Source organism: Miniopterus natalensis, chromosome 19, assembly GCF_054644295.1.
Source record: "Miniopterus natalensis isolate mMinNat1 chromosome 19, mMinNat1.hap1, whole genome shotgun sequence".
Classification (NCBI taxonomy): domain Eukaryota; kingdom Metazoa; phylum Chordata; class Mammalia; order Chiroptera; family Miniopteridae; genus Miniopterus; species Miniopterus natalensis.
Window position 1 is genome coordinate 2638132 of NC_142099.1, and position 13309 is coordinate 2651440.

The window sequence follows — 13309 nt, forward strand, 5'->3', positions numbered from 1 at the left end:
CTCTCACTCCACAGACATGACGCGGTTTTGTGATCGCTGTTTCTGACACATGCAAGATTGAACTGTTTTATTCATGTAATTTTCCTTTCTGTTTAGGCCCTAGTAATGCATGTCCACATGCTCCAGTGTATCCATGGTTTGCAGATTTCATGAAATAAAACTTAAAAGTGTTTTAACCTTATTTTTAAATTTTAAATTGCATCTTGTTCATAGGTTTTACTTACCAGAGGTAATCAAACTGAAATTAATCCATTGTTGAGAACAGTAATCACACCAGTCCGTTAGGTGCACATCTTGTAGAAAGACGGGAAATGCTGGTGGTCTTGGTTCCAAAAGACCACAGGAAGGGTTTTATCAGCAATAAGTTTTACTCTTTGGTTTTATGACATTTTTAGACGTCTTCTAATAGCTGATTTTAAATCGGAATTTTATGTTTCTTGTTTTAAATTGGCTGATAATCATGTCTTTTTTTTTTTATGTTAGAAGTAATATTTGAAGAAAAATCTAGAATGTTCCAGGGGCTCATTGTCCCCCTGAGGTCCATAAACACAGAAGACAAGCCCATTGCCCACCATCTGCTCCCCACAGAACCTCTGCCTGGTTTCCTCCATCTTCTCTCCCCTCTGCCTGTCTCTCTGATGCCTGTTGAGCCTAAACCCCAGCTTCCTGCCTCAGCTCTCTGTGCCCTGTTCTCTAGCCTCAAAATAGAAGTTGCCACTGATCCCAGGAAGGAACCCGAAAGCCTCCTCACAGGCCAACTGGAGCTCCTTTGTCAGACACCTCCACCCCCGCCCCTCCCCTGCCTCCTAATCCCTTCCTGTGTCACCAGGGACCTGCCCACCGAGTCTGCCAGGGCAGGGCCAGGGCAGGGCCGGGGCAGGCAGTGAGAGGAGCTAGTGCCTTCCAGTGGCGGCTATTTCCCACCTGTTTATAACTGTCCACTGTGCTGTGAGCCCACATTCTTGCCTCTTTCCTTTTCTTCCTTTGTCGCACATCCTTGCCGTCCACCAGAACCCAGCCTCCTGCGGAGGGCAGTGAACAGCCGTGGGGCAAGGCAACAGGTCCCCAGTCTTGTGGTTCTGATTCCTCCACAAGGTCTAAGCTTCGTTCTAGGTCAATCCTGCTGGAAACCGTAACAGCACCCACAGCCTTTACTGACAGCCGCCTGTCCTCACAAGACTGTCACCCCACTTTATAGGGAAACGCCCTGCGTGGTTGCTCGTGACCTGCAATCTCATCAGATTCACTACGGACACATTCTGAGCAAACTTAGTTTCCACAGGGGAGAGGGAGACCGCTTTTCCAGACTTGGCTGTAAAGGGCTAAGACGAATAAGTGGAAGTTTCTGTAGTTCTGGAGAGCTGGTGGAGCATGCAGACCACCCAGGGCTTTTCGACAGCCACCTTCCTGTTTAGTCTTCTACTTCTACTTTAGCTTGTTTTCCCTCCCACACCGATGGGGATTTATTGAGGGTGTCTGAGTGTGGCACCAGGTTACATTTATTTTCGGAGGGGTATCGGTATTAAAAAGAACTAGCTGTCTCTCCAATTTAAGTGTTCGTGAGCTGAATTATCACTTACATGTTCTTCTCAGGATGTAAGACACAAGGAGCATTTTGTGGCCCTCACTGTTTGAGGACAGTCCCAGCCAGCATGACTCCTGGCTTCATCCCAGTGGTGGGATAGCTGGGGGACCCACGTGGCTTGATCAGAGGAGTGTGTGTCACGTCTCCGTAGAGTGAGTCAGCTGTGAAAACCTCTACTTTGAAGGAAATTGGTGAAGGAAAATGGGAAGCTGGCAAACTTGAGGGTGTCTCCATCGGGGCAGGTGGAGGACAGGTGGGGAAGCAAAATGACTGTTAGACTGAGCCTCTGTGGAAAGCTGAGTCCTCAGGGAACAGGGTCATTAACTCGTGGTTAGGCAAAGGTCAGCTTGTGGCGGATCTTTGTTTCTCTCTGCTTTTCTCTTTCTCATGGCCTTGGGCTACCTCATTTCTTATCACCATAGGCTCTGTATCTGCTTGGGGCTAGGAAAGCCCAGTGATAATACCCGGCCTAAGGATTTTCCCATTTTACTTTCATTAACAATTCTGTTAAAAGAGAAAAGAAATGAAACCCGTTTATTGTTTGGGCCATAGTTGTTTTGTCTTCAAGTTAGACATACAAGATTTTACATAAGCGTTTCTCAGTAAAGTTATTTTAGGGGCCATTTGGGTTGACTAAATCAAATACGATTGATCAACCATGATAATTTGGTTTAATAGTCTACTAGAGCCTATGAAAACCTTTCTCATAGTGCACATGATCCTTATAATAGTGCCTGGCACATAGCAAGGATTTATTAAACATTTGCCAAACACTGGATGAATGTAGAACAATTTTGTGAGACAAGTAGGGTTGGTATTTTATCAACACTTTTAAAATAGAAAACTGAATTGGTTTAAATATCTGGCCAAAAATCATACAGATATTAAGTTCTTTGTTTCTGCCATGAACCTGTGTAAGGGGAGGGTGCTGTTAAATGTACTTTCAGAGAACTTGAACTTTATCACAGCAAGGATCTTTTTTTTTAATGAGGCAAAAAGCTAAGACGTTTTCTTGCCATGAGCTCCTGGGGTCTGCCTGGCGCCTGTTCTGTCAGAGCCGCTGCTTGTTCTTAAGCAGCATCCGTGCTCGGAGAGCCTCCTACTCAGTGTGGAAAACGACACGCTGGGAAGCGAGGCTCGAGACCCCAAAATCACCATGAGAAGGCAGTGTTAGTATTCGATCCCCACTCTGGGTTTCCTGTCGCTTGCATGTTCTCAGTCACCTCTATTATGTGGTACTGACATGAAGTTGCTTATCGTAGCTGACTACAGCTCTACTTTAAAAAAATCCTTTTTATTGGAAAGAAGGAAATAGTGGAGTTTTGGCTGATCTGGCAGATATTAATTGATCAGTTACTGTGTGCTGGTCGCTTCCTGAGGTTCTGGGAGTTGGCAGTGAACAACAGACAGCCCCACATCTTATTATAGTGGGGGAGCGACAATCAACATGGACACCCAGCAAACAAGTGTTAATATATCAGGAGGTGGTGAGAGTTACGGATGAGAACAAGGTAGGGACGCCTCACACCGTTACCTCTCTCGTATCAAGCTTTGCTTTCCCACAGCCCGAAGAGCGTCATCTAACATTTGTATTTACTGGCTGGCCGATGATCTCCCTTCTTTCCTGGCTTCCAGTAGCACACACTCCATGAGGGCAGGGGTATTTCTTATCTGTTTGGTTCACCATTGTACTCCCAGAGGACAGAGCAGTGCCTGGAACACAGTAGATGCTCAGAAAGTGTTGGGCAAATGAATTGAATGCATGTTATACGGGTGGTCAGTGTAGGCTTTAGTCTGAGTAGAAAAGTGACCGGAGAGGACTGTGTCCTATGGCTATCCTGAGGAGTACTGTCCCAGACAGCAGGGCCCGTGTGGCTTCAGCAGCGTGAGCAAAGGGAGTTGAAGCTGAGGTCAGAGAAGGTAACCAGGGGCCTGGTCACCACGCAGGGCTCTGCAGGCCATCCAAAGATTCAGGAAGATTCTGTTGTAGGGTTGGGGTGATGGAGTGACATCACTGTTGCTGCTGTAACGGAAACAGACCAAAGGAGGGCAGCGATGGAAGCAGGAGTGATGGACCAGAGGCCACTGCACACCGAGGTGGAGACGCACGTGACTTCCGCCAGGTGGCAGCAGCAGGGGTGATGGGAAGTAGTCAGAGTCTGCGTTTGCATTGTTCTGAAGGTGAGGCGCGGGAAAGAAAGGCCTTTGGTTGTAACACTAAGGGTGGAATTGAGCTGTAGGAGATGAAGAACAGCTGGCTTGGGGCAGGAAACAGTGTGCACGTTGGCTGTGTGGTGACTCCTGTCAGGCCTCCGGGTGGGACTGTCGGGCGGGGTAGGTGGGCTCCAGTGTGAAGTAGGCGTGGGAGGCCGAGCGTACAGATGGTGCTGAGAGTCCGGGTGCTGGGTGAGGTCACCTAGGGAACAGTGTGGAAAAGCAGGGACCTGGGTGTTTCCATGTGGAGTGTGCAGATAGGAGGCAGACCCAGCAGGAGACTGAGAAGATTGATAAGTGAGGTGACAGGCAACAGGTGTTTCAGCAGGAGGAAGCAGTCACCCCTGTCCTTGCTGATAGATGGGCACAGAGATGAAGACTGAGAACTGAGCGACTTTGTAGGCGGCAAATTGTTGGTTCACATCAGCAAATATAGAAAAATTGATAATACAGGAGATGGGGTGATTGTCCCGGGGAGATTTAGACGCATTGCTTTATGACGTTAGTAGCCAAGTAGGCGGTTCTGTGGTGTCCGCTAGCAGAATACTGGTAGAGGGTTACCTCAGCTCCCGACATTCGTGGACAGGCGTCATCAGTCGCATGGCTTTCTCTCATAGAGGTCAATGGAAACTCTTTTTGTGATTTATGAATATACTTGTTCTTAAAGTCAACTGATTGGCTCTTTATGATGAAAAATAGAGAATTATTTCCCAGAGGCAGAAAGGAAAAATAATTGTTTCCTTTTTTAAAAAATGAGATTTTTTTCGACCTTTCCAAACTGCATAGTTACTGGCTTGTTTGATTTTCTGATTTTTTTATTTTTTTTTAACTTTTCAGGCTGGAGTGAGACAGCTTTATGTACAGATCGACTTCGCAGCCATGTAAGGAACAAGAAGGAGCTGCTTCTCGGGGGGACCTTTTCCCGGTACTGTACAGTCCAAACATTGCACCTAGCTTTCTGAGAGGGACCATCACTACAACACCCAGCCAGGCGGACCAGTTGACCCGCGGCGTCCACGGGGGACCAGAGCTCAGATCCTGCCCTGGACTTGGGGTCTGGCCCTGTGCTCTCCCCTCCACACCAGGGATTTCTGAGGTTTCTGGTTTTGTCGCAGGGTGTTGCTTTTCGTTCCTTTGTTTCTCCTTTTTCTTTTTTCATGTCAAATGTCCTCATGCCACCCTCCTCCCAGCCAGCAAGAAATTCACATTGTGGGCCTCCAGCCGCCTGGACCGTCTCCATGGAAGCCGCTAGAAACTGCTGCTCTCATTCCCACAAAACCAGTGTTCTTAAAAAAAGGAGACGGGAATCGTTTTATATGTAATGTCACACTAGTTGACATTCTTTGGTGTAATCACATGTTTGTAAAATTGTTTGTACCTTGCAAACTTATGAACCAAACCATATTGGGTTTTCAAAGTGCCTTCGTCTCAGAAAATGTATTTGCCAGCATAGAAATTCACCATCCAAGGCCGTGTGTGTTTTTCTAAACGGATATTCTGTAATCTGCACAAAATGAGACTTGTTAGTGTACAGAGACTGCCTCTCTGTGTACTAACAGCAGAGGTTAGATACATGGAAGTTCTCTTTTCATTGCTTTATCTCGTCAAAAAATAAAAGGTGGTTTTTTTTCTTTTTAAATCAAATTCAACTATCACATTAAATTATTTTGTGGACTGTGTTTCTGAAACTTTGCAAATGCTTCTGCTAGAGAGACAGTTGTTTTGGCTTACTCCAAACATTTGCTAGATTCCAAATTTCTATAACAGCTACTGTGTCTGTGACGAACTTCCTCATATCTGTCCTTGCTGTCTTCTGTGGATTCTGTCATTGAAGGGAGAAGGCGGTATGGAGGGAAGACAGGTGATGGTGACGACATTACTTTGCTTCTCCATCCTTCAGATGCTGAGTCTCACACTTGCTCTTGTAGGCGTTGCACAAATGCCTGGAGCAGCAGCATTGCATCTGAACTGTAGGCGGTACAGAGCAGACATGGGAGACCTCTCCCTAACGTTCTAGGTTCCTGTGTGCTTATTTGAAAAGTAAAGTCGCAGTTTGAGATGACAGGGGCTTGTCCAGTCTATTTAAACATCCTGTTGTAGGAGGAAATACGGATCCGGGTGGCAGTTTCCCGCTGTACTTCATCTTACTACAATGCGTATTCCCCTTTCACTTTAAAATATTGAAATTGTCAGGGAATAAGACCTTGCGGATGGGAGTGGTTGTTTAGAATGCAGGTCGATAATAAGCACTTTTTCACTGATGAGGCAGAAATCACTGTTGATTTTGTCTAAGATCTAGTTTCCCTGTTTCTGACCCACGGTTTATGAACGACACTGTTAGGGAAATTAGACTACTCTTCATGCTTTTCTGAGCTCCTGCAGATGGCCACCAACTGTGGATTGTCTCCTTTCTTCAGACTAAGCAGTATTTTCAAAACAATCTCCTTACTGCCAGGCAATGCCAGAACTGAGGATTCCTGCAGCAGGCAGTGCTGAAAGAAACCAGCGTGGAGCTGTTAGGAGGGCAGGTACTCAAGGAAATGCGCCGATATCAGCACTGCTTCCTCGTTGTGTCAGAAGAATGTCACTTAGAGTCTGCGTCCACTGTCAGGCCTCCCGAAGCCTGGCTGTCCTCTGGGGGTGGGCACATTATGGGGAATGACATCCAGGTGAAGGCAGGATTTAGGACCTGCGCCTTTAAAAACTGATTGTGTGTAATTGTATTGACATTTCACATATGGAGAGAATATTGTCCTGCACTGTAAAATGTACCAGTGTTTTGAGGGTCCCACTCTGCCTTTTGCTGAGCCCTCCATTCCACATGGAGCTTTGTCCAAGTACACAGCAGTTTATTTAACAACACTCAATACCTGAGTGCTCGGGTGTGGGTTTCCTTTGATGAGGCATCGAATGTAGAGTAGCAGTGATGGGAAAGTATGATTTTGCACCTGCCACCTCCTGTCACTTGTCAGGTTGCCATAAACGTTTATGCTTTAATGAAATGTCTTTAAACCTGTGTGCGCAGCAGTAAAAAAGTTACTGAGAAAAGCACCTTCCTCCTCACTCTTTGGAGCTGCTTTGTCTTATAAGTGTTGTTGGCCCAGATGTATTGCTAAAGTAGATTGTTTCACTGAGAAAGACTACCTGATAATTGTTATAAAATAAATTTAGAGTGTCCCTATTTTTGGGCTAACCTTTGGGGGGAAAATTCTCTGAGGATCTGAGTATAACTTTGCTAATCTTTTGAAAACCAAAATAGTCTCAGAGAACAAATTTCCATAGCTCAGGGACAGTTTACCTGGCCAGGTAAGCTTCCCCAAGCAGAAATATCTACACTTGTTTTGTGTCTTTTAGTCTAGATCCTATTGATCGAGAGGAAGGGCTTCCCCAACGGTCCTGCTCCCTTGCCTTGCCGACTCCCTGTGAGTGTCTGTGGGACAGGTCACGTTTAAATGTAGTTGTGTTCCTCACGGTCATCCCTTGCTGTCCTCTGCAGAGGCCTGAGGAAGGGTGGGCACATGTCATTGTCACTGTGATCCCCTCGTGTCCAGGCGGCCTCAGAATTGATGCCAGTAACCAAAATACTGTGACTTCTGTGCACTTTGTAAAGCGGCCAGTCATTGACTCAAGATGGCTTGGCCAGAGCCCACTGATGTTTTTCCTACTATAACCCATATATTAGATTATTAATATGAGCATTCTCTTGTGTAATGCTGGGATTTAAGAACAAAAATCTTTCACTGCTTAATGCAGAATCTGACATCCAAGGCGACTGTCCTTCTAAGCAGTCTGTCCTACCTCTCATTTTCCAGATGAGAATGTCAAGCCCAGAAAAGGTGTCCTTCACCCAAGGTCACAGAGATAAGCAGGGCAAAGCCAAGACCAGAAGCCAGGCCTTCGGACCCCAAGTCAAGAGCTCTCTCTACTTCCCTGTGTAGTATCTGCCTTTCTGTAAACGAGATGGAGCAGCCTTTGAAATAAAGGATGTCTGATCTCCACTTTATAAGTGGAGTTTTATTGTCTTACTTTTCATACCTAATTAGGAGATTTAGAATACCATTTCCATAGCATTCTTTATGGAACATAATTGAAATTTTTACTTTTTTTTTTTTTTTTTTAAACTTTTTTACTCTTGTGAAGCCAGTTCCTGTTTTTTTTATAAAACTGATGACATTTGTGCATTGGATGCTTCAACTTGTGAGTGGAGTTTTCTCTTAATTTGTGCAAGACTCAGTCCAACGTCAGGATTTAGTTTCTCTACTTTGTATATATTCTCTGAACTGTGGTACTTCTCAGAAGCTGGGCTCCTCCACAGCTCTGTCATTCCAGCTTGCTCCTTTAGTTTGTGGTCACTGGGGAGCTTTTGGACTTTTCACGTTACTCTCGGAGCCACAAAGCATTGGGCCTCACATGTGCAGAACAAAGTCCATTTTTCAATTCAATAGCGTAAAATTCTGAACTCTCATCAGAATCCCAAATGCGAAACTGCTCCTTTCAATTCTTCATAAAAGCATTACCTTGAGAAAGTTTTCTGTCACCATTTTCAAAACAAATTACTTTTACCCTGACTGGGTAGCTCAGTTGGTTAGAGCATCGTCCTAATAGGCCAAGGATGCGGGTTTGATTCCTGGTCAGGGCACGTACAAGAATCAACCAATGGTGCATCAATAAGTGGAGCAGCAAATCAATCTTTCTCTGCCTTCCTCTCTAAAATCAATCAATAACTATTTTCCAATTTACAAGATCTTTGGCAAAAAAGAAAATTATTTTATTCTTTCAAGAACATTGATTAAAAGTTTTATTAATGGAAGAACATTGTTTCAAGACGTTATCCCCAGAAGCCTCGGTCTTGGATCTCCACCACAGAATGGAGACTGGCTTATGTTTAACCACTTTCTTTCTAACTCAGGTCACACAGAAAGGGTGGTTTCACCTCACCTGTGTTCAGTGTTCCTGCGTCAGGCTCTTTGTGTGGCCTTTTCATGAGATCACATTGGGAATCCTCACATTTCTATAAAGAATTCTGCATGATTTTACAATTGACATTTTCAAGGATATTTTCTCCGCTGATTCTCCTAACACCCCTGGGAGGAAAGGATTCTTAACCGCATTTCACAGGGGAGGAAGCTGCTGGGAGAAAATGAGATGCCCGGGCTGGAGGGCGGGAGCGCAGAGCATGGCCTCCAAGCCCCAGGCTTTTCTGGACTCTTCCTTCATATCTGTCTTCTGTGATGAGGTCAAGGCCCCAGAAGCTGTAGCCAAGCTAACCACTCTACTACACACTCGGTGAGCACTCACCGTGCGTGGCAGGATGGTGGTGGGGAGCGGTGGCTGCACACATGTTTAGACGCCTTCTTTCCATCGTCTCTTGTGCTTACTTCCTGCCTCTGCTGTTGAGCCTCAAGTGCAGACTAAAGGGAACAACCAGAACTCCTCTGAGCTCTTTGAGGAACTTAAAAAAAAAAAGTAAAAGTTTTATTGATCAAACTCACAGATGTTGGGGAAAATACCCTTTTAAGCAGCTACCTCTGAGTGTCAATAAATATTGACTGCTTAAAAGGCACTGACTTGAAGACTGAGTCAGAGCCAGTGTGAGTGGAGAGAACCAGACTCCTGGCCAAGAGACATGAACCTACTAGGAAACTGTCTTTCAAGAAGTATCAGTAATTTTGTGCGGCACGAGAGGGGTACATAGGATCTGGTTTGCATTTCATTTTACAGACACCTTTTCAAAAGGAATAAATCTATTTTGTGATAAGTAGTAATCTATGCTTAAACCTAAAAATACTTAGCTTTGATCTTTTCCTATGGCTTTTTAGTATTTGACATTTTGATGCTGTTGGAAGTCTGTTAAAAAAACAAACACATCTAATATATCCTCTGATCCCTGAGCTGGGCATAAATTTATACCCCCATGCGCAGTAGATGTGTGGTTAGCTAAGGACTGTAGATGGTGGAGGGCACCACGGGCAGGGTTGGGACAGGCAAAACCAGTCACGTGCTGTTTATTGCAGAACCCAGTTCAGCTCTTTTTAGGCATTTTTGCAGAAATAAGTTACTTTACATTCCCTTGGGCCATTTTTTTTTCAAGTAGCCCCATAAGCGAGCTGGTCATGCAGTAGATGGAAACGGGACATGAAGAGATGTTGGCTGTTCTGCATGTTGGATGGGAACTCGCAGAGCTGGGCCTGGATCCGGGGCCACTTGAATTTGTATTTTGTATGCAAGTGAGAAACCGCACTGCCTCTCTTGTTGCTATGGAAACTGCCATGTCCATATTACTTTAAGGACCTGCGTGGAACATGCCTTCTATTTCATTTATCCCAGATGTATTACCCAAAACTCTTCCTGAGATCTTGAAGGTGCCTCCATAAACACTACATACAGAAAGTGATTTAAATATTCCTGGGGTAGTTTCTCATCTCTTTTCCTTTCTAGATACTAAGTTTTAGAAGAGCTTCTCTGTAGTTGATGTACTTCCCTTCCATCCTTGTTGCTGCTGCCCCTGTGAACTTGCCCTTCTGTTGGCGAGAACAAAGCTTTATTTTGAACTTTAGTATTTGAATTTTGTTTCTATATCACATATCGTGCGTCGATGAGGCTCCGTGAAGACTCTACTTGGAACTAGATGTGTCCCTGCCAAGAGTTTGGCACATAACCCCCCAGCCTCCTCTAACAGCACCAAATTCAGTGATATCTCTGCCCACGTGGCATTTTCCCAAACATCTGTGAGTTTGATCAATAAAAAGAATGGGCCTTTTACATCAGAAATACTGTGAATGAAACATTGCCAAATCCTTCCCTAATACAGCCTCAACGCCCCACAACAGCTCACCTCCTGTCTCAAGTGGTTTCTAATGTGTGTCCACATTTGAGTTTGGGTTGGGTTCCCCTGGAGAAGGTTGTGGCCTCAACACATTTCTGAGCAAACATTTGTGTGCAAGGCGAGGCTGGAATGTCAGGATCCAAGACCTGTTTTGATTGGTTTGCGCGTGCAAATGTGAGCGGTTCCGATATGCCTGAGTTCAGGGCCACGGCCTGTGCTGCACTCTGCACTGTTACCTGAAGACATTCTCGTATGCTTTGTTTAACCTCAGATGTATTTAAAGAGAATAAACAACTGTATCCAAATTCTTCCAATAAAGCTTCTGTTTAAAAATCTTTACCTGAGTGGTACCTATCAGTTGGATGACCCGAGAAGAATGCTGAGCCTAATGGTCACGCATAGATTCTAGAGGCCTCGGGACGGGGACGGGGAGGGGGAGGTTCTCGGGCCAGGAAACAGCAAGTCATGGGTGAGCGGAGAGCGGTCTGAACACAACATCCTCACTGTGGCTCCTGCTCATGATTTTACCCATAACCATGTCTCAGTATTTATTTCCAGATATTCCTGTGAACCCAAATGGCTCTCCAGCCTCATTCTCTCTGGATGACCTCAGCTTAGAGGGAGTACAGACCTAACCTCCACTCTCCTTCCAATTTCTTTCCCTCTAAATCAGAAGCAATTATTTTTCAAAGTAAGTTTTCCACAAAACCAGACCCCACTCCTCCTGCTCCTCAGACACCCTTCTCGAGGCAGCCTCTCGCTGGTAGCCATCCCTGCCGCACAGCGAAGGCTCTGTCCCCGGGGTGTGGCCCACACACGCTCCCCCCATCTCCTTCTGACCATTTCCACGGCTCCTCGTCTGTAGTCAAAGGCCACCATGTTTTCTCGTCACGTCCATTGGACTATCAGCATCTCCATTTAACAAAGAGCTTCCTACTCAAATCAGAAATCTCAACACTGCCACCTCCATTTCCTGAAGCCCCATCACAGGGTCCTTCTCTTCCTTCCTCTGCAGTCTTTCGAATTCACCTTTCCCATCCCCACTGTCCTGTCTGCTTCATGGATGGCTGCGGCTTCCTGGCTATCCCATGTCACCTCCATTCCAGGCCCTCCCACCCCCACTCCCACCCACAAAAATAGTCTGGCCTGAGGCAGGAAGCACAAGAAAGTGCTGAGTGAGACGTGCGCCAGGCCTTTTACAGACATCTCCCTCCCCGGCTTCCTGATTACCTTCTGGAGGCCCTTCTGCGCACTGGACTTTGACCTGCGGGCCTCCAGCACCTGCCAGGACTCCTGCCTTTCCTGTGTCCTCTGGAATTCCCCTCTGAGGTCCACAGTGACCTGTCACACCCGAGAGCGGCCTCTGCTGCTCTCACACAGGTTCAGCGCCCTATTCGTGGCAGTATTTTGCTACCTATCTTGCGTGTTTTTGCTTCTTCCCCCCAGAAGCCTCCCAGTGTTATTCTAAAAAGTCCAGCCTCAGTCCCCCAGTTCAGGAATCGTGAGCAGCTCCCTCCCTCGCTGCTCATCGAATACACATCCCTCTGAGCAACTTTAGAAACACAGCACTTTCCCTTCCCTCGTTCAACCTCATTACCCACAATGTGGCAACAAGCAAACTCCTCATTACTCCAGACCAGAGATGGCATGGAGAGGGAACAGGAGGGACCAAACAGATGTGGACACAACTTCCAGCAACTACGGACACCAGAAGCACCCCCCCGTGATGGGCACTTTTCTCTGCTGGTGGAGCCATGATTTAGAGAGCAGCAACCCCCAGCTGCTTTTCTTCCCCTCCACCTCCCCACATGGGTTGGGATGGAGGCCCGATCACGAAGCTGAGACACAGCAGCAGACTACAGTGGCTACAGCTCCACATTTCTGGCCCGAGGACCAAAGAGAGGAGCCTGGGGAACCAGGAAGTTGTGAGATTGTGGAGAGGAAGCAGCTCAGGAAAGCGACCTCACAGAGCTGTTTGTGAACCAGGGATCCGCCCTCATCACTAATAAGTGGATCCGATCCTACTTAGCACCCCAAAGAATTTTCTATTCCATCCCAGGTGCACTCCCTCCTCCCGCTGGGACAGGTGAAAGGCCAATGCACCGCCCGGCATTGGCCCGGAATAGATTTTTTTCTTACCAATGTTATAACAGAACGTTATTTGAGGACCTGCTCTAGATATATTACACTGCCTGACATCGCCCCACGTGGCACTGAGGCTGTTTTCCTCCCCTCCAATCTTCTTTATTCCTCAGATACGACAATTTCTATTCACCTGTCACCTGCCCTCTGCTGTGAAGCCCAGGCACTTGGGTTTTGGTTGGGTGGCCAGTTTCCGTCTCTCCTCTGAGAGCTCTCATCTTCACCCATTCATTCCAAACTCCTTTCCTTTTCATTCCAGAATGTAGTTCTAACAGCAGTTTTTAAATCCTGTCTGTGGATCACAATACAGGTCAGACAAGTGGATGAGGCTCGGGATTACTCAGGGCTAGACCAGCCACATAGTGTGGAACAGCTGTTTAGGTTATGAACTAACAAAGCGTCTAAAACTCTATTGGTGAGGAGACACACTCAGTGGAGTGTTGTTTACAACTGGTAAGAAGACCGACTGTTCGCCTCTATATAGGGACATACTGAGCTAAACTACATGACGCATCTTGACTAATCCACCACAGTCTTCAAAC

General features: G+C 46.2%; 1 protein-coding gene across 1 annotated transcript in view; it reads left to right on the top strand.

Moving 5' to 3' along the window:
- The window catches only part of SLC30A7 (solute carrier family 30 member 7), a 31349-nt gene extending 25871 nt beyond the window's left edge, over positions 1 to 5478 (top strand). Inside the window, exon 11 of the mRNA XM_087827848.1 lies at positions 4637 to 5478. Coding sequence (XP_087683974.1) covers positions 4637 to 4684 — 48 coding nt within the window. The 3' untranslated portion in view covers positions 4685 to 5478. The remainder of the gene's footprint in view (positions 1 to 4636) is intronic.
- Positions 5479 to 13309: the final 7831 nt, after the last annotated feature.